This window comes from Protopterus annectens, chromosome 9.part0 (assembly GCF_019279795.1).
Source record: "Protopterus annectens isolate FY-2018-M chromosome 9.part0, PAN1.0, whole genome shotgun sequence".
NCBI lineage: Eukaryota > Metazoa > Chordata > Ceratodontiformes > Protopteridae > Protopterus > Protopterus annectens.
Window position 1 is genome coordinate 682,820,367 of NC_056743.1, and position 21,952 is coordinate 682,842,318.

Sequence of the window (21,952 nt, forward strand, 5' to 3'; positions counted from 1 at the left end):
ATGCTTTCTGTTTTTTCCTTTTTGTGAACGGGGTTTAATGTTTGTTTAGCAAATGGTTATCTGTGTTTGTGCTATTTTATTTCAATATCTGTAATCACTGTAGAGACAAATAGAACAGTATGCAAGGTAACTGGTAAGATAACCAAATAATGGAACACTGGAATGGCTGAAGGGGGGCCTGCTGCTGGGGTGGTGGCCTATTGCCCTTCCTAGGACTCTACTTGACCATGATCTGGCTCTGGTATTTCAAGTAGAAAATACATATGCAAAGGTAGCTGCAGTTTAACTACATTACAAGGTATCGTTTTCTTCCTAAGCATTTAAATAATTTAAGGAAATGACTGGAGTGGCTTTCTTAGGGAATGACCCAGTGGGTGTGGCTCAAATAGGGGTGTTTCATGTGTGGTGTGGGTGAGGCTTAAGCCTAGGGCACCATTTGGGCTAAGGCCGGCCCTATGTATGTATGTATGTGTGTGTGTGTGTGTATATACACACACTAAGGCCGGTCCTGTATATATATAATATATATATATTACATATATATATATATATATATATATATATGTACACACACACATATATATATTTATGACAAATGACGGACAAGCCCCTTTTGGAAGTCGTGTTAAAAATCTCAAATGTCTGGAGATTTTAGGACAAAAAATATTTCACAACTTTTAGTTAATTGACGGTTATTGTATAACCGAAATATGAAATCGTATAAGCAACTCTAATGCTACAATAATGAATAAGCTTTTGTTTTGGCGAAAAGAGTTAAGTTCTGACCTTTGCACTGGGTATGTTTTTAAATTTCACCTTGTTACAAAAAAATGCCCCACTTCTGGCTTTTGAAAATGCGGTAAAACTAGTATACATTCGCACTTTATTCCCATCTAAGCGACACTTTCAGAACCCCACGGCAGATTGTATGAACTGGGATTCTTACGCTGACTGCCTAATCATTATCGTGCTATCGACACAGCAGAAACCGTCAGTGATCACGCTGAGCAAGCGACATCATTCATCCTTACTCCTACACTAGTGAATGGGTTGTTGATGTCTAGTTTATGTTGTTGTTTGGTGAAGTTAGGAAGACCGTCAGGAAGCCTACGCCAATTCCCCGTGTCTCAAAACATATTTGTTTTACTACCTTGCTCAGATGCTCACTTTAAATAAATGGAAGCAGACCCACCTTGCTGAATTTGTGTGGCCGTCTCACTAAAATGAAGTGTAGAATACGATTGCATTTTAATTTCGTATCTCTAAATTCAACCTTTTTAAACTTAAAGTTACACTGAAGCCTTCATATTAATATTCATAAAGTATTCCACTACGTCATTAATTGGAAGATGATGGGCGTGGCTTGACCGGGATTTGCAGCTGCGCATCCTTTTTTTAATGTTTAAAATGTAAAGTGCGATTCAACTGATAGTCCCATTGGGTTGCCCATCACGTTGGTTCCGCCAGCACCTGCGCGAAGTATGGTGATGTGACTTTTAAACTAAACCATCGCCTTCAAACCGTGGTCTTAGCCTACGTTTTCGGAGTTAATTACTGTAAATGAATACTGTTACAATAAGTCATTTCCTCCTAGTAATCCGCACAACAAGCAGTCTTAAAAAAATAGGAGGGGAGGAAACAACACTGTCCCGAGTTGCTTTGCGAATTATTCACATTATGCAGAGTTTCCCGCGATACTTTGAGAATCCATGCTGTCCTAGTTCTAATTAACTGGGGTATATTTTGTTTTGGAATATTTCATTAAAGCAAGGCACATACTTTGGTGTTTTTCTGTAAAGAAAGGGCTGTTTTCTGCTTGTTAATTATGGTGAGCCTTTGAATTTCTTAACCTTACTGGCTACTTATTTAAGTTTTGAAACAAATTATATGTATGAACTTTTAAAAATATTTAGGTCCCACCTTTTCATAGTTCATGACAGGAGATGGTGGTTTGCTTGAAGAGTAGGTCAGTAGACGAGTAAATGGAGAATTTGGAATATGTAGGCCATCTTGAAGCCTTTTGTTTTCTCAGTTGTATGAACATCTCCGCTGTTTCAGGCTGTGTGGTTTAAGATGATAACTTGGTACCGAAGCTGGCATAGGCGGTCTTTCAGGCAGTATAGATGAGCTATCACTTAACGGGCATTCTATTGTGGGCATACGAGCCGCTGCTAGAAAGCGTTGTGGGTACTGTTGAAAGCATATACTGCTTCACAATTCTTTTAAGTCGAGCCAGCATAAAGGGTCAGAATCTTTTAGTTGGTGGAACTGATTTGTAATACATGTTGCTTAAAGTTGTATGATTGGTTATTTGTACAGCTATACATTAGATTTGAAACAGCTGGAGTTGGTATGGGATTTTTCTTTAAAACATTAATATCCTGAAACATTGACAGAGTAAGAGAATTGTACTTGGGATGTATTTTCTGAGGTAAGTCTAGAACTAATTATTGTCATTATTTAAGTGTAATTCACTGTAATTCACTGTCCTTTCTCCAAAGTCACCAGTTGTAGGGATTAAGAGGGACAAAGCTAAAATCGGAGTCAAAACAGGGATTTCCCTGAATGTTGGAAGATATGCATGAAACATTTTTGTAGAAACTTCAAGTTAAGAACTTGCTGAGGAGATTGTTTGTATAATTCTGGATTCAAGTCGCATAGTCATGGTGCATTTTAAAATAACGTAACCAATTTAGCTGTTTTTTTTCTCTCTCAAAATGTAGAAACGTAAATAATGGGACCAAAGCTGTTGTGGAGGAACTGTTTCTGGCATTCATTAATCATTGTTCCCGTTGTTATAGCATGCAAACATATACCCCTTTACTGAAAGTAACCAACACCATTCAGATGCTTTACCTTAAGACTTTATCATTACTCGTGAATCTGAAATGCGCTGCTGTTGTCTTTTGGCTTTTCCTGGTTAGAGGTCACCACAGCGGACCTCCGGTCTGCTAATGATTGGCAGTAGGTTTTCACGAACGCCGAGGTGGCAGCTCGACGTTCAACCTTCAGCAAAGGCACGCCCATTTACGCATGTCTTTCGAATGCCCACCAAACCACGGGGAGGACATGCAGACTCCTCATAGAAGGCACTCCCCGCACTCCAGCCGAGAATCGAACGGGAGAACTTTTTGCTGTGAGGCAACAATGCTACCGCTGCACCACCATGGATTATCTTAAATGTACTCATACCCGAAAACACGGTCCCTAACTTCTAATTCTAAACCACCAGTTCTGCTTCTCCTCCTAATACCTACAACACCAATCCCAGAACTTACTCTTAACATTAACCCAAATTCTGCAACTCTGCTCCCAATCCTAAAAGTCTAACCCAAACTTAAAAAAAAAAAAAAAACAGCTGCAGTAAAGCAGCTTGCCTAGCTACAAAAGACATGTGCACGCTGCATATACCTCAGAAGTTGCATCTCACTGTTCTTTTTATTGGTGTGATTGGTTATGCTAATTCTGACAGTCCCTAGCTGCATGCCAAACTAACTGTGGACATTGTTTGTCCCAAGGCCAGAGGTGTATAGCAGTTGAAGCACAGTTTGGGTATGCTTTTTTTCCCCTTGTATTTGCCTCCCTTAGGTTGTAATCTCATGCCCCTTACTGCTTCTAAGGTTTGTAGGTTTTCTTCTTGTATCCACGGGAATGGGGGTGGTTGTATTGCAGCAGTACTTTGTCTTTGAACCTTCGCTCCTGAAGCTAAGCCACTTGTGTGCCACTTTAACATAAGTTCATGTGTACCTTGCTTTGATTCACACACTTATGTAACGTAACTTATTTTGTATGTTTTCTTTAATTGCTTTACAAATTATACAATGTACACACCATAACTATGCATTTTTTGTATTTTGTCAAGATAGTATTTAACTTTCTTTTCCTAAAAAGATACACTGAGGTATTAACAAAAGTGAAGCAAAAGGTGGATTCTGATGCAGCGATAACAGATTACTACTGCTCATTAGAATAATGCTTGCAGTGGTATGAAATGTTCACGATTTTAGGTGTACCATGCCACCTAAACCCAGAAGCTGAAGTCCAAAATGTTAGCCCATGCTTGTAAATCCCAGAGACTGCACATATCAATGATTGTGCATCTTTAGTTTTAAATTGCGGGAGGTGTGTATATGTGTATTACTACAAGAGGAAGTGGTTGCAAGCAGCTGATCTGATCATTGGAGTTTGCTTCAGCTACTTTGGAAGTATTTATTTTCCTTTTTTTTCCTTGGGTACTGCTTAACTGCTGCAGAAACAGTATATGTGGAATGTTCTACAACTAGTACTTGTGAAATAAGTCTTCTGCATATGACTCTAGTAAACTGGTGACATGGCACAACTATACAGTTTTGCTTGTAGTTGAAGCACTCTGCTTGTTGCATACCATAGAGATAATGCGCCACAGAAGAGTTTATTTGCTGTCAGGATGTATAATGACCGTGCATTTCTCATGAGTTTTACAGCACTGCATGAGGAGGAGGTGGATGGGAAAAAACTGCTGTGTACAGCACTCCACATATTGCTTTAACGTAATTGTTACTGTTCTGTGTTTGCCTCCAAGAAACACACACTTTGCTTAATGAGTTGTTTTATTGGTAGATAATTTAATTGTCTAGATTTGTTAATTGTTTTACATTGACTTTTTACCTAGTAAGTTCGACTGCAGTACAAAAGTAGTGGTTTATTTGAGCCAGTGCATCTCTTGTGATGCATTTTATATCGGCAAGACAGAATGTCAGTTAATCAAATTTATGAACACTGCCTTGATATTAAGAAGGGTAATCATAATAACACCTTGTGTAAACACTATAAAGTATGCAACAACTTTAAGAAAAATTTTTCATTTTGGAAAAAGTTGAAGTTTCTGAACAAGCTAGACTGTGGAAGGAATACTTGAGCAAACATGAACTTACTTGGCAGTTTCATTTGGATGCTTGTACTTTCCTTGGCATTAATGATTTAAAGTAGGCACAACAGGACAATAAAGTATAATCAGCATTTAATTTCTTAACTTTTTGTTACATTTCATTGTTTTATTTACATAAATACTTACAAGTACTTTTAAAAAGGTAAGCTTGATTTTACGAGTTTAGATTTTTCCACTGAATTGTTTTCTAACACTCTGGGTGGAACACGTTATTTAAACAATTGTATCCATGGATTGAACATTTTTTTAAAAAGTCTTGTTTAGGGTGAAAGAACTGACCTGCTACATTGTTTTTGTTGTATGATTAAAATAAGGAGTTCCTGTGTATTTTCATCAAATTCAGAGGTGGTTTGGTTAGATTCCACATTACTGGCATCTCTTGGTTGTTCATTGGCTTGGTTACTAGCACACAAATATAATTCCAAAGCCAACCATTTTCTGTTAGGTTTTTTTCTACACTCTTGTGGCAGAAATGTGTGCTGATCTAAGTCTGGGATTGCTGGCGGAAGACTTATTGTTTGCTTTTTCTGATTGGTAGTTAGTTTAAAACCTGTTTTCTTTTTGCCTGTATATAAGCCTTGTGTTTATGCAAAGCTCATCTCCATGCAGTGGTGGTTAACAGTGCCCTGTATAGACGCAAACTCCTTGAATATAATTTCTCTAGAATGACTCTCTGAAACCATATGCAGCCTCCTGTTGCTCTAGGAGCAAGTAAGTTGCGTGCTGAGTAGCACTGCTGTGTTGGTTAATCTTAGATTACACAAACTATCCCACTCATAGTCTGTGTACTAGCACAGTCCAGTCTAACCCTTTCCATGATAAAACCCACACAAGAACCTGTATACTGAAAGGCATAATAATGTGGCAGGACTGTTGCAGTGTAGATTGTGCAAACATTATGGTACTGAAGTGGCTGAAAAACACTGGAAACATGAGTCGCAAAGCATCGTAAAAAATTGTCTACATCACACGGGATCACCCATTACCAACAGTTCCAAAAATAGATACGAGGGAACTGGATCTAGTGGTCCATGAAAAGAAGACAACAGTAGCATTGATCACTGAAATTGCCACACCGAGTCACTAGTGTCTTGCGTACAGAGAGGCACAAAGTAAAAAAATATCAGGATTTGCAAGCAGAAAGAAGAGCAGTGTGGTAGGAAGGTACCCAGACAGTTCCACTGGTAGTTGGAGCAACGGGTTTTATAAAAAGAATTTACACTTATATTTAGATATGTTATTATGGATGTTGCGTAGAGCACTTTTGGCTGACATCAAAGATTCATACAATACTAATTTCATGAAATTTTATCATACTTTGACTTGGGGATGGGGTCCGTTCCCGTCATGGTATTAGAAACCCAAAAGATTTAGAGAAATTGAGAGAACCTGATGTCTTGGATGGGCTGTTTCCTACCATCTCTGCAGCCATCTTGATGGACGTGCATCCTGAGGCAATGTAGCAATTGTCTAATCTTTGCAGACAATCACATAATCCTGAAACAAAGAAATGCTTTATATGAGAGAGGTAGTTGTACTATGAAAATGGAGGCAAGACTCACAGACAAATCAAATGCCAAACAGGTTATCAGCACACACCCATCATTTCCAACACTAAATAAAGAATTTGACACACAAGCTCACATAGTACTCATTAGTAACTTACCGAAAAGTCAGAGACCTCCCAAATGCTGCCGTCAGAAATGACATATGCACAACAGTAACCACAACACATAATAAACATCCAAAATAAAGCACCTAGGAACCAGCAGAATGAAGCCACCAACACAGCGTAGAAAGGAGCAAAAAATCCTTTTTATTTAACGGTGCAAAGACACCACGTGTTCATCCTAGTTCATCCAGGACTTCATCAGAAATAAGAAGTATAAGGCAACAAAGAAAAACAGACTATGGTGTAGGTAAACCAATCCTCCAAAAAATAAATCCTACAGTAGCACAGTCCAAGGAGGCAGCGGAACACAGCAGTAAAATTCAATAATTTAATCCCAGAACAAACGGCGCTTTCGCAGCAGCAGCTGCTTCATCAGAGAAAGATCCAAACTGTAGTACTTTTAAACAGAGCAGCCAATTAGCATGCAAAAACAATTAGAAATTAACAAGAGCCCTTAAAGCCACACCAAAAAATGCAGCTTAAAGCTCATTGTATAAATAATTTTGAAGGAAAGAAAAGGAAGGTTTAGTCCAATTTTGGGGAAGCCAGAGCTGAACATCCATCGAGAAGCAAACAATGATACTGTCCAAACTGGATGGAATGGTAACTTTATATTGAATTTTAGTAGTAATGCTTGTTGCATTAGGGATATAATTTCACAAAATTGGGAGAGATTTGCAAGATATTCAGATTTGGACCCACTATTTAAAAACCCGCTTAGGTTCACCTATAGAAAGGGTAGGAATATAAAAGAAATGTTGGAAAAGTACAAGGTGAATAATTCTAGATCCAAGAAGGGTACATATAAATGTGGCTTTTGTGCACAATGGACGCAATATTCTAGAGGGGGATTCTGTGGATTTGATCGGTAGAAAAACAAAACTGGTAACCAATTTTTGTTGTAATTGTAACAATTATGGAATTATATACGTCGCTATATGCAAGATCTGCGGTTCTTTCTACAGGAAACTCAAGCGACATATATATGAACACATGAATGACCTCAGAAATGTGATATAAACAATGCCTTGTACAAGCACAGCAAAGAATGCACAGAAGCTGTTTTTGGGTTCTTTGTAATAGAAAAGGGTTGAAACAACCCACGGGGGGGGGGGGGACCATGGGAGACCACCATTGAGTTTAAAGAACTTCTCTGGCAATTAAGACTAGAAGCGAACAAGCCACCAGAACTTAACGAACATGTTTCACTGGTACCAGTTCTCAAATTAAGATCTGCCAAGCTCTAAGAATAGGCTAAGGGTATGCTTTACAGAACCAGTTTTATACAATTAATTTTTTTATAACTAATTTTATACATAACAAATACATTGAGCTACATGAAATGTTTTACCTTGTTAGGTTATTATTTAGGACACCCCTATTTCATTATGTACACATGCATTTTAGGTTTTATTCAACATGGGGGGGGCACATTTTGTTTTATCTTTATGTATAGGCATTTGTTTACTGTGGATGTATATGCAACTGTTCTGAATTATATTTATTACATGACTATATATTTTTACTGCGATGGTGGTGCTGCGGTAGCGTTGTCGCCTCAGTTAGACGTTGCCCGTTTGATTCTCAGAGCGTCTTCTGTGTGGTGACATGCGTGAATGGGCGTTCCTTCGTTGAAGGTTGTGCGTTAGGCCCGGCAAGCCAGCACGTAAAATTCTACTGCCAATCATTAGCGGACCAGAGTTCCGCTGTGGCGACCCCTAACCGGGAAAAGCCGAAAGAAACAAACATGACTATATATTTTTACACTAATGTTGAGGGATGTATTGATCAGAATGTATTAGTACTGTATTTATTGAACTAATGTTATAGAAATTTCAGCATGAGTGTTTTACTATAGCTTTAAATTTTTGTCATTTTATTTAATTGGGACTAATTACCACTACCAGGTAATTAGGAAGGAGGTATATAAGGAGGGACTGCAATGTACTTATTTCTGATGAAGTCCTGATTTCTGATGAAGTCCTGGATGCACTAGGACGACAACGTGGTGTCTTTGCAACGTTAAATAAAACAGATTTTTTTTCTCCTTTCTACGCTGTGTTGGTGGCTTCGTTCTGCTCGTTCCTAGGTGCTTTATTTTGGATGTTTATTGGTTGTGGTTAAAACAGTATTCTCTTTCACAATACATAATAGACACACCAGTGTTTCAACAACAAACAAGCTTGTAAGGAAAAACATTACCAGACCTAACACAATGGCCATTGAAGACTCCAAAAGTGAGCCACATGGATGTCCCCCTCACGAGGCTGGGTAAAGTTACTTGCCAGGTGCCATGATTTGTCAGATCTCACAGGCATTAACTCACTCAGCCAGAAGTGCCAACATGACTGTCGTAAGTCAATGTTTGTGTGAATGACCTGAGACATACCTCCCTGGATTATATGAAGAGAGACATGATTGAGCTCTCAGATTGTCACAAGTAGGTATGAGCCTAGCCTGGAGCAGCATTCTACCTTCAAGGGTGATGCCACAATACAAACCGAAATGATTAACTGTAATGGTTGGCTTAATTTTTGGTGTCAGTCCAAGGGGATTCAATACTTGTTAGTCTGGGAGGACTTGATTAACAGGCCATGCTGATTTGGAAGAGATGGTCTGCATCTGTCTGTCTCCTGTAGGCTTTTGGATAATGGCAAAGGCGTTGGCCATCCCTGTGCTTCCCTCTTTTAGCATAGTCAAAGTAACCAACCTCCCAGTGTAACAAAATCTTCTCTTGGTATGCTGAAGGTACTGCTGCTTAATGCTAGGTGTCTAAAGAAGGAACTGCACTCCCTAAAAGCACTCCTCACTTTAGAAAATGCTAGCTTCTGTGCAGTCACAGAGACATGGTTCAAAGCCACGGAAAAAGCACCCAGCCATGCAGGGTTACAAGTCCTTCCATATATTCAGACCACCAATTGAGCAAGAAAGAACCAAAAGAAGAGGTGTATCCATCTTGAAGTGCACCTTAAGACTGATCAAAAAGTAAGACTGTATTGAACTACTCCATGACCAGCTAGCTATAGGCAAAATCGCCTGCCACATCAGTGCTAGCTATAGGTCCACCACTGTAAAGCAAGAAAAGCATGCCTCATATCTGGACTTGTCACTCACCATGCAGTCCAATACTTTAACTCTCGTACCATTGACTGGGGAACATAAATGACCCCTAACATATAGACTCTTTTAAGTGTTTCTTGGACTTTGTCAGTGCAAATGCTGTGGAACCGCTGGTCAACACAACCACTAGGGACTCAAAATATCCTGGACATAGTACTCAATAATATGGGGGAGCATTGCATCCCCCCACCGTGTAATGTCATCATTGGTAAGACTGAACCTCAAAAATGGTCTATTTTTGAAATAAATGTAAGGTCAGATACCCCATGAAGCTCAAAAACTGTAATTTGTCTTGAAGAAATTATTTTTCCTACTAAGCAATGGCATTAGAAATTTCCAAGCTTCCCAGAACCTATAAGAGAGAGAATCCTGTGCACAGGTTGCAGCAATGCTTTCTATAGCCACTTAAGCAGTTGTATAGAATACGTAGTACTGGATCGAATTAAACACAGGTCTTGCTGGAAAAACAAGCCACCCTGGTGGACTCCTGGTTTAAACAGACTGTATAACAAAAGAAAGAAACTAATGTCCAAAAACAAGCACGAACAGGCTCGGTAGATGAAATCTGTCGCTAGTCTAAACAAACAAATTGGAGGTCTGGTCAAATCCTCAAAAGCAAATTCTGAAGCAAAAATATCCTCCCTAGCCAAGGAAAATCAGAAAGCATTTGACTACATCTGAAATCTTAAGGGGCATACACAGCTGTGCTCGGAGCTGAATGTGGGTGGTGTGATATCCCTCCTCCTGGGCCAGTAATCAAGGAGCCTCCATCACCATGGGCACCGGTGAGGGATGTTCACTTGGAACAAAAATAGATGCACACAGTATTTCCAGATGCAGCTGTCTGTACCAAGCACAATTCCTCTTAAGAGCACACACGGAACACACTCCTGTCCCGGGGCTGAAATTCCCCCTCTCACCAGGCTCCAGACCCCACACTGGCCACAGCTGTAGAGTTGGGTCCTCAGCAGAGTACTCCAAGCCAAGTTCATTCTCTGTCTCTGTCTCTCATTCTCTCTCTCTCTCTCTCTCGTTCTCTCTCTCTCTCTCTCCAGTGTTCTGTGTCCCTATTCCAAGTAGCTGACACGCACTCTTTGAGATTTGATTTTCAGACACACAGCTGGGAAAGGCTTGCACATATTTACCAGCTATGCCCTTGTGCCCAGACTATAAGGTAGATTCTGCTGCCAGAACACTCCAAAGCCAGCTGTTGCAAGGGTATCCAATTTTATACGGAGCAAAATGTATACTAATACAAATGGTCGTGTTTGACCAATGTAGCTAGGCTTTTAGAAGCGGCTACAGTCTCACTAAATAATAAAAAAAAAGTATTCTCAATGGTTAAAATATTCTCTAAAAGACCAGCTGCAATGAAAAGTTGAAATGTATTTAATAATAAAGTAAACATAATACCAAATATCTGTTTACAGTAAACACCAAAGTTTCAGTCTCATATTAAAAATAATACGGATGGAAAGATTCACGCAGATGCAGAAAAACAATACTTAACTAATCTCACTATATTTTCCTGACTGATTTAAAGAATTGCTGTTCCCTAGTTCACTTACTACAGCAAGGCAAGATGATGAGGGTGTGTGGTTTTCCTTGTCAGGTTTCACAAACAGACTGCTCTGAGACCTCTGTCTCGTCTAGTATTAAAACTTTATTTCAGTGCTTGATTACTGAATGACATCACATACATCTGGTTGGCCGCTGTGGTGCAGCGGATAGCGTTGTTGCCTTAGAGCAAGATCCTCTATGGTTCGATTTTCGGCTGGAGCAACTTCGAGTCAGCATGTCCTCCCCATGGTTAAGTGACGTTTAAAGAAATGCAGCTAGGTGCGTGCGTGAATGGGTGTGCCTTCTTTGAAGGTTGGGCACTGGGCTGGCAACTCAGCACCATAAATATCCACCGCCAATCATAAGCAGACCGGTGATCTGCTGTGGTGACCCATAACTGGGAAAAGCCGAAAGACGATCACATACATCTGGTCACTTGACTTCTGGTTCCCACACTACCGCCTTTACTAGCAAATGAACTAGAATCTAGCATATATGTGTTATAATACATACACGTAGAGCTTTTGCTAAGATGTGTTATAGCATCAATCAGAACTGTAAGACACGATCTTTATGGCCTAAACCAGGTAATTTAATTTCAGACTATTTTTCAAAGTTAGGTGGATTGAGATTAACCTCTTCTCTTCCAGTATCCTCTGTTACAGTATATTCATTTCAGCGGTTACAGTACAGTCTGACATACAGGTGTATTTCTTTTCTGTCCAGCAGGAGCCACTGTTGCTACATTTTTAACACAAGCTGCTTTACAAATACATTTTCAACACAAGTATCTGTGCAAATCAGTTTGATATACAAAATGCATATAATTCTTTACAAATCTCCAGCCAGCTATGTTGGCATCAACTGCCTTACTTCTCCTGGCATAGGCACCACCAGTACTCAGCTAGAGGAAATAGCTAACCTGCTGGTTGACGGATTTGGATCAGACTTTACCCGCTATCCTTGCCAGTCCACCAAAGTATACCTGCCAACATTCCTCAGCCTGTTCCCTTGAGAGTAGGTTATCTCTCTGCTCTTAGGCCAAAACCACAGCATCAGTGGATCCAGGCAGCATTCCAAATTTCTTTTAAGTGACTTAAAACATGACCTAGCAGAGACCCACTTTGATCCCTGTTTGACCACAGCCTCCAGACTGGCTATGTTCTGGTAGAATGGAGAACAGCAACAGTCATCCATCTGCACAAGGGTGGGGGAGCCATACACCAGCCCAGGTAATTATAGACCCATAAGCTTGACTAGCCTCATCTGTAAGGCCATAGAAAGTATCATCATGGACTTTATCAAAAAGGACATGGGTAATCTCTAGACTCTGGACCCAACCCGTTTGGATTTATTAAGGGTAGATCATATCTGTTAAATCTGGTTGACTTCTTTGAGAGTCACCAAGACCATGGGTGAGGGAAAGACTATACATACTGCCTAGAAAAAACAACTTTGGTCCAAAGATGAAAGCAGCAACAAAGAAAGTCCACCAAAAACAGTTTATTGTATCTCTGACGTCTCGGCCACAGCCTTCAAGGAGTACTGTATACAATACTGCCTATCCTGACCTGGCCAAGGAATTTGACAATTCCCATCTCAAGTATTGTAGAAAAACTCAACTGGCCATAATCCCTTACGTCACCAAATGGGTAAGCGATGGCTCCCGACAATACACACACTGTCAAAGTAGGTGAATTTACCTCTAGCAAGAGGCCAGTCACCAGCAGCGTACCACAGGGTTCTGTACTAGGCCCTTTCCTGTTCGGTATTTATTTCTCAGAATTCAAGGCAAATGCAGGTGACCTTTGGCTTACTAAGTTTGTAGATGACTGCAAACTGGGGCAGTCACTGAATGATACTGATGTACTGCAGAAAGGATTAATGCAGACATATTATTGATGCCAGAGCCATAGACTGAAACTAAATCTGTGCTAGAGCCATAGACTGAAACAAAATGCAAAAAAAAAGAAAGTAATTACTCCTTTTGGGGAAAGCAAATACCCCAGCTAATTGCAATATAGACAGCACCACCCCTAAGAGTAGGCCCAATGGTGCATGATTTGGGTTCTCGGGTTGATAGTAATCTGAACTTTTGACCACCATGTGTCTGCAGTGGTGAGAAAGTCCTGTGTGGCACAACTTATAAGTAAGGGCATGGCATCCAGATCAAAGGACGTAATAATTCCAGTAATTGAGTGCAGTGCACCCTTTTGCTTGCACCTCACCAGATACCTGCAACAGCTGGAGTGACCTCAAAGGTTTCTTACTAGGAAGATATGGGGTATAAAAAACACAAATCCTACACAGAAAGATCAAATGCCTTATCACTGTATTCTGTCCCCTACAGATTACTAAGGGGCGAGGTGTGTCTAACCTACAGGTTAGTCTCTGATCCGGCCCTGATAGAAATGTTACACGTTTGTAAATCAAGCTGCACAAGGGTTAGTCGTTCTAGAGATCTTAACCTAGCCTCTGACATGAATAAATCATGTTTGAGAGAAAGAAGTCTCTAAGACAACACCTTCTCTGGAATAAGCTTCCCATTCACATGAAGCAAAGGCCTTCCCTTACCCTTTTCAAGCGCAATCTAGATCAATAGATGGGTAATATTAAATTTTACTGCTGGGGTGGTGCCCATGTCTCTCATGAGAGAGAGAGAGAGAGAGTCTGTGTTGGATACCATAGCATAGGCTTATACCTTTGAGCTCCATTTACCTAGCTATTGAAGACTGGAAAACTGGTTAAATATGGCTATGCTTGTAAGAGTCCTTTGGCCATTAGCCTAGTAATCTCCTATGAATAATAAATAACAATGGAATGTTTAACAAATGTACCCATTTAATAATAGCTGCTAAAAGGCAACTGAAGATACATACCATTGTTTACGTTTTGTATTCTTTTCCAGGCAGTATTCTGCTAGTTCTGCTTTTAGTTTTACTATTCAAAATCATGTTTTGAAATTTTACATGGCATTGTGCCAAGGATAGTGAGTAATGCGTAGGGGCTGGGGTAGCCCGTGAAAATGTTTATCTGGGCTGATTTCTGCCAGTATAATTTTTAGATCCCCACTGACTTATTACAGTAAGTATATAACTATTTCTTCCCTTCATTTCATTTGAACTGGGTGTGTTTGGATGTATTAGCTGTCTTGGAGTTTTATCTTGAAAAGCCTAATTTCTTGTGGACATCTGTTATGCCAGATGTGTTCCTTGGTAGCAGGCCTTGTGTGTTATCACCCTTCCCTCAGAACGAGTGAGTGTTAACTGAGGATATTTCCTCTTCTCAGGCCAAGATAATTGACCAGTTTTCAGCTGCAGGTTTATATAACCAAGAAAACGGGCATAACAGTAGTGGTGGAGTTGCTTTATGTATTAGCAGTATTATGAAATAATGAAGGGGAAGAATATTTTGGTTGATGTCTGAGATGTAATGAAGAGAGAACTGCCCAAAGATATTGTTACAGTACTGGGGAAAAGATTATGGTGTCTTGTAATACTTAGTACAGTGGTAAGCAATGTTGACTTCTTTAGACCTTTCACTTGCAGGCTCCCCAGCACTTTTGGCCTTTGAGAGAGTGAGCACTGTGCTGTAACTGTTTTGTGGTGCAGTTATGGAGAGGTGTAACTGTGTAGCCTTGTTGAATTTTAAGCAGTTCATTCTGTTTTGTGTTCATTCCATTAGGATTGGGTATGACTGATTTTCTGTGATTTCTGTAGCTGGACTTACTAGATTGACTGTGTCCTTCATTTCTGTGGTAATTCCAAGATGGATTATTTCTAACTGGGTTTCCCCTGCTTTGTGGTTGAGGGTGGAAAAAGATGTACTCCTAATAGACCATATTTAGGACAAGCACCTGCTAATTTGTTAGTAAGTCTAAGAGTAAGTGAAATGTTGCTTGGGCAAGTCTCATGGATATTAAACAAGGTGTAGGAGTTGCCCTGAAGGATGACTGCTACTGGGCCAAAGTAGTGTGTATCATTTAGGCCAGCAGCAGGCCAAGATCTTTCTCTCCTAAATTGCATCATAAACATACTGAGACTTTAAGCCAAGATAGTGTTCTTTTTCCATTCCGGTAACTTGTTTGACCATTTAGCTTTTTATATAAGAACTATGGCACATCTTATTTGATGACAAAAAAAAAAAAAAAACTCTCTCCCATAAATTTAACTTGGATTTCAAATATGTCCAATTCAGTCATTTTACTGTTAATGCTTTTGTTTGTTTGTGTCGGTGGTGTAATCTGGGAACAAGAAGGAAATTTGGGAGTGCTGTTACATTTGAAGTTAGGATTGCTGAAAGTTGTCCTGTCAGGCCTTCATACAAAGCTTGAGGCTTAAAATGATACAATGACAAGAGGAAAGATCCGAGATTTCCATTGTGGGATTTATTTCTCATGATCGCTCTAGGGATTATTTTTGCAATGTTTTTCATGATAGATGGGAGATTGGTCATGGACACAAACCCACCTGCCCAGCCAGAGTTCCAGAGCTGTGGATGATGTTGGGGTGGGCGGGTCTTTGGGAAGTGTCTTGTAAGATGCTGGGTAAAATAAGGAAATCGACACCAGATCTCTGGTTTGGCGCATTTGTTACTCAATCTTATAGTCCCATTTAGGTGATTTGTAGAGTGGCAAGTACCATCTTGGGGATATTTCTTATTCTTTTATCACATTGTAGGTTGCCTGTTATGTGCTCTATAAAATATACTGTTGTAACTGAAAAGGCAACAGTGCTACTACCAAGATAGCACTTTATCATGGTGTTGTAGCCCGGCTTTACTAATATAGGGTATCCAAGTGGGAGAGAAATATTCAGTGCTAGTAGACATTGTTTTGTGATTCTTTTTGTTCTGCCATTTGAGATTTTTTTCCTCCTTGAGATTTCAGCCTTTCAGGACAGAATTGTGTATATATATATATACACGTGTGTTTGAAATTGTATATTACTGCTAACTTTGCACTCTTGGGTGTTTTCCAAGATTACTACCTTCAGTGGTTGTTCTACATGGAAGAATACCCTGTATTCCCTCAAAGTGCTGGAATTTCAAGACAACAGCAGTTAAAGATTAGGGCCAAATATAGTAACTGACATAACTTGAAAGGTTTACTTTCTAAGGATAAAACCGTATTCTGGCTGGGGGGTTATATACTTATAAATTGGAAGGGATGAATAAATGTGGACACTGCAATTTTTGTAGATTCATCTTGGTAGGACCTTGTATTATATTAAACCATCACAAGTACACTTTTAAGGTTCCCCGTCACTTTACTAGTAGAAGTAAAGGGGTAGTTTTATATTAGTCTATGTAGTGGGTGTGATGCCTTCTATGTTGGGATGACCAGCTGGACCCTTATGGAGGGGATCAGAGAACATATGTATAGCATTAAGGTTAAGGACACTAAAATGCTTTATTCAAGCACACTTTAGTATATCAAAAATATAAAAAGTTTTTATTTTCTATATTGGAGGTGGGTGTCCCAGATCAGAGAGGGGGTGATTGATTTTTAAGAATCCTCTCGAGCTAAAAGAGACTGGGAACTGACAAACCACCAGGTTTGAATGAGTATATTAATATTAACTGTTTTTAAATAATAGAAGGCTTAGGGTTAATAAACTGAAAAGCTTTTTTAAATTTGTTTATGAAGTTAATGAGCCAATTGTTTTATTGGAGAGTTTATAAGAGAAGTGTGGTTAGTTTTCTGATTGTCTGTCTAGATGAAAGCGGAGAAATACATTTTTATATGCTAAAGAGTGTTCTTTTCATTGCATTTTGTGATCGGAGTCCTGCGACATTCATTGACCATCCAACACTGGTGTTTTTTTCTTTGGACATTTTGGACACAAGTTTCACATACTTTTGAGTTGTTTGGTTCGCATAGCTCTCAACCTTCGATCTCTAAAATGAGGAACACAAGCCCTCATAATGTGGAACAAATGGGCAAAATGTGGAACGCATACTAATGGCTTGCTAACAACTTCAACTAGGAAGGTCATAGGATGGTTAATATATGCTGGTTTTACTTATAAAGAAGATATGTTAATGAATTAATATGATTCATTTCTATTTACAATGGATTTCACTAAAAAAAAATTTCTAACACTGAATATGTGACAGTCTTTCAATGTGGAACATTTGAGGAACTTGGAGGAACATGAACTTTTTACGACCCCAAATGAGGTACATTCCTTATAATGAGGTACACTTGAGAGGTATGTTGATTTGTTGGTAAGTGGTTCGATGGCCGAGGCTTTGTTTGGACCCTGTGATGGATTTAACTATTCATCCTACATAGTAAGTGATTCAAATCCATTACAAATCTTACTGACATCAATGAGCGAGATGCAAAAAAAACTTTAAAAGTATTGATAAAAAAAAGCTGCAGACGAGACCCCGCCTAGCTCTGAGGATGACGGCTGCCGTGATTGATTTGACAACATGTTCGACCGCTGCTGAGAGGGATAAGTTTGGTGTTTTATTATACATGGGCCTACTCACTATAATGAGCAGTGTTCGATAATAAACATGACCCCTTTGTTAGAGCGGATTATAAAACTGTTAAAATGAGATCTGAAGAGTACTACAGTAAATGTGAAAAACTCGCTAAACATTTGAAGTAGGTTTCTCGAATTGGAGAATAAATATGTCGAGAGATATATAGAACTTGCTGTAGTTCCAAAGGGATGTAGAGTTTTCAAATGCCCCAATGGCGTTTCTGCTACAGATCTTTTTTTCAATGAACTAGTTAGTTTTTTTAATGAAGCCAAACTTAAGCTATTGAAATTACTTATGGACAACAATGGTAAAAAAATGGTTGGCGTAAAGGATGAGATTTTGGCTCTGTATAAGGAGGTATCGAACATATCTGTAGAACTTGAATGTGAGATTACTTATGAGCAAACTTTCGTTGATGTGGAGAAACATGAGAATGAAGTAATTCAAAGGAAACATCACAAGTTGAGAGATGTCACAGCTTATGAAAACCAGACTGCCTATGAGTTTTGTGATCCTAATTTTGCTAATAAAGATCAAACTGATCAGTATAAGCAAGTAAAACTGTTCACCTTTAGGAGAACTTGGGCCAACATGGTGAAGTCGAAAGCTTCAGAGGTGGTGACAAAGTTCTTCAGAACGGAGGGATCGAATAGACCTCCTGCTACTCTTGCGAATGTGAGCACATCAGGTAGCAGTGTTAATGAGTCTCGTGATGTGTCTGGTTTGAAAAATGTTAATGGCACTAGGCAAAAGAATTTTTTTTTTTTTTTTGTTAACTAAGGACGACTCCAAATCAGCACACCTGAGACCACTGAGAACGAGGGGGCAGACTACATCAGAGTCCTCCACGGAGGAACAGTGAAGTACTGTTTTGGATATTTTTAAAATTATTTATCTGGAGTAGAGTTATCTCAGGGGGAGCATTGGGTGTTGAGTTATGGGCTCAACTTCCTCCTGACAGCTGAATTTTCAAGAACTGTTTGTTGGCATAAAAAAATATACACTCAAATTAAATTTAGAATATTTGATGAAACAACATGTGGTCAAGGACAATGTTAAGCATGTTAAACCCTCGAATTTTACACCCCCATTGCAACAGACATTAGGGGTATTTGAGAAAATAAACTTTAATTCGTTTACACATATTTGAAGTAAAAATAATAAGGAAAAAATGGCATAATAATTTAATGCCAAAAGTAAAGCGTTGGCTAAATTAAAAACAAACACTTCATTAAGGTTTATGAAAAGTGTTAAAGGGGGGAACATAGTAGTCATGACTGAACAGTACAAACGGAATGATGAAACTATTGGAAAATGAGGATGAATATAAAAATGTGATTGTCAGAGAGCTCTGACAGTTTTAAATATATTAAAATGTTTGTGTATGATGCATTAATGATTGGTGATATTGATTTTCATATGTACAATTTGTGTGATTGAAAAACCTAGAATGGGTGTGCTGTTTGGCATTCCAAAAACTCATAAGAATATGTCAAAGCCACCATTTAGACCTGTGGTTTCAGCGCTTAATTCTATTACAGAGGGGATGGCTTTGATTTGTTTCACTGCTAAATCCAATAATGCAACAACTACCAGCATATTTAAAAGATTCATGGGTTTTTCTGGATAAAATTGGTGAATTTTCCAAGGGATTTGATTATAATAGTAACAAACATATATTAGTTGCTCTTGATATTCATTGTTTACATGTATTCCTCATGAGGAAGGTGTGGAGGCAGTGAACTTTTTTGGCTCTCAAGAAGTTATTTAGCACTCTTATTTTTTGTATAGGTTGATAGAAGTACTTTTAAATCAGTTATTTCTTGTTTAATAGTTTGTACTACAAACAAGAAAAGGGAATTGAGACGGGGTCACCAGCAGCACCTTCATATGCCAGTATTGTTATGGCATGGTGGGAAGACAATATATTGGTGAAGTTATTTCATGTACACAGTTTCTTTGTTTGTGGATTTTTTTTTTTTGTTATATAATAGATGGTACAGAAGTGGATGTGGATAGGTTTATTAATTTGAATGATGGATCTAATTATATTAAATTGGTAAAGGGGAATTGTGGTCAGGAAGTCAGTTTCCTGGACATTTGTTTAAAATGGAATGGGGAAGGCAGAGTTTTTGACAGTGTGACATTTAGAAAAGAGACATTCACTAATGGGTATTTACATCATAATAGTAGTCATCCCAATCACATTAAAAAGAATATTCCAAAGGGGCAGTATATATGGGCTAGTCGTATGACCTCTGAGACTTCGGTTAAACAGGAATTTGATTTTTATTACCAGTTTGTCAACAGAGGCTATGATAAAAAGGGTACCTTGAGAATGTGAGTAATGACATTTTGAGTAAAAGATGTACAAGGTATCCCCTATTTTAAGGGGCTCCATTAAACTGTAAATTTGTTTCAGGAAATACAGATTGTTCATAAAAGATATTTTTGGAGTTGTATGTGCCTTGGATATGACTGTGAATAGTTTTGATATTAGAAATTTAGTTGAATGTAATTTGGAAACATTTGGAAGGTAACTTATCAAGGCTATAGGGGTTGAACCAAATTTTGTTCATTGTAACTCGCATAACTTGAAAGGTTTACTTTCTAAGGATAAAACACGTATTCCGGCTGGGGGGTTGCATACTAATAAAGTGGAAAGGATGAATAAATGTGGGCACTGCAATTTTTGTAGGTTCATCTTGGTAGGACCTTGTGTTATGTTAAACCATCATGAGTAGGCTTTTAAGATTCCTGGTCACTTTACTTGTAGAAGTAAAGGGGTAGTCCTATATTAGTCTATGTAGTGGGTGTGATGCCTTCTATGTGGGGATGACCACCCGGATCCTTATGGAGCGGATCAGAGAACATATGTATAGCATTAAGGTTAAGGATACTAAAAATGCTTTATTCAAGCACACTTTTTAGTGTGTCAAAAATATAAAGTTTTTTATTTTCTATATTTGGAGGTGGGTGCCCCAGATCAGAGAGGGGGTGATAAAATCACTTCAAGCAAAAAGAGACATTATGACAGATAAAACTGGAACTACCACCAGGTTTGAATGAGTATATTAATATTAACTGTTTTTTTAAATAATAGAAGGCTTAGGGTTAATAAATAAACTGGAAAGCTTTTTAAAATTTGTTAATGAAGTTAATGAGCTAATTTTTATTGGAGCATGTATAAGAGAAGTGTGGTTGGTTAGTTTTCTGATGAAGTCTTGTCTCTAGATGAAAGTGGAGAAACACATTTTTGTATGTTAGTGTTCTTTTTATTGCATTTTGTGACCGGAGTCCTGCGACCTTCATTGACCATCGAACACTGGTGTTTTTTTTCTTTGGTTGGGCATTTTGGACACAAGTTTCACTAACGTTTGAGTTGTTGGGGTCAAATATCTTAAAAATAAAAGAAGCTTCTGTCTCTGACTTCTTCAGGGGGGACATCCTCCTCAGTTGGGTGGCAAAACTGTAAGTAAAGCACCAGTATAAACAAATTTAAACCAAGGAAGCTAACTTCAGAAGATGTGGGCCAAGTACTTGAGTCCATAGACTCTTGGTTAGCCCTTTAGAGGCCAGAGAAATCTGGCACTTGATTGATCTGCACTACCATCTGCCAGAACCTCTTTGGAGGCGATCGGTAGGGTATTGCTAACTATTTTGTGGAAGGTATGCAAGAATTTGCGGCTACATTCCAAATGGATGCCAGTACCCAGGTGTCCATTGTTGGGCACTGTGACGAAAGGAGATACTGCCAGCACCACTACCTGGAATTTTGTAAATTGTCGTTTGTGAATATTAACTTGATTTATATAAGATGCTTATGTTATAACTGTACGAGAACTGTATACCATATGTATATCAAGCTGGTTTGTACAGACGTGGAAACGTATACAAGTGCTTGTGCTTAAAATGTGACCACAGTGGGCTCTACTGGAAGACAACAGAAATGCACATGCACTGTTGTAACTATGTATTCCACTTTCCACTGTTAAAATATATACAGAAGGTTAACTTCAGAAAAATAGCTGAAATTAAATTACTTTATGGCTAGGCCATAAAAGATGGTTTCTTTCAATTTCAATGCAGCAAGAGACACAATTTCTGTACTAGGGAGCTTTCTGTATTTCTTTAGGGTGAAATAATTGCTAGTCTTGAAATGTGGAGGAATGTAATTG

The 21,952-nt window shown here is 38.8% G+C and overlaps 1 protein-coding gene across 1 annotated transcript in view; it reads left to right on the top strand.

The window, feature by feature from the left end:
- The first annotated feature begins 1,434 nt into the window (after positions 1-1,434).
- LSM2 (LSM2 homolog, U6 small nuclear RNA and mRNA degradation associated) overlaps positions 1,435-21,952 on the top strand; it is a 137,039-nt gene continuing 116,521 nt past the window's right edge. Inside the window, exon 1 of the mRNA XM_044082147.1 lies at positions 1,435-1,828. Coding sequence (XP_043938082.1) covers positions 1,826-1,828 — 3 coding nt within the window. The 5' untranslated portion in view covers positions 1,435-1,825. The remainder of the gene's footprint in view (positions 1,829-21,952) is intronic.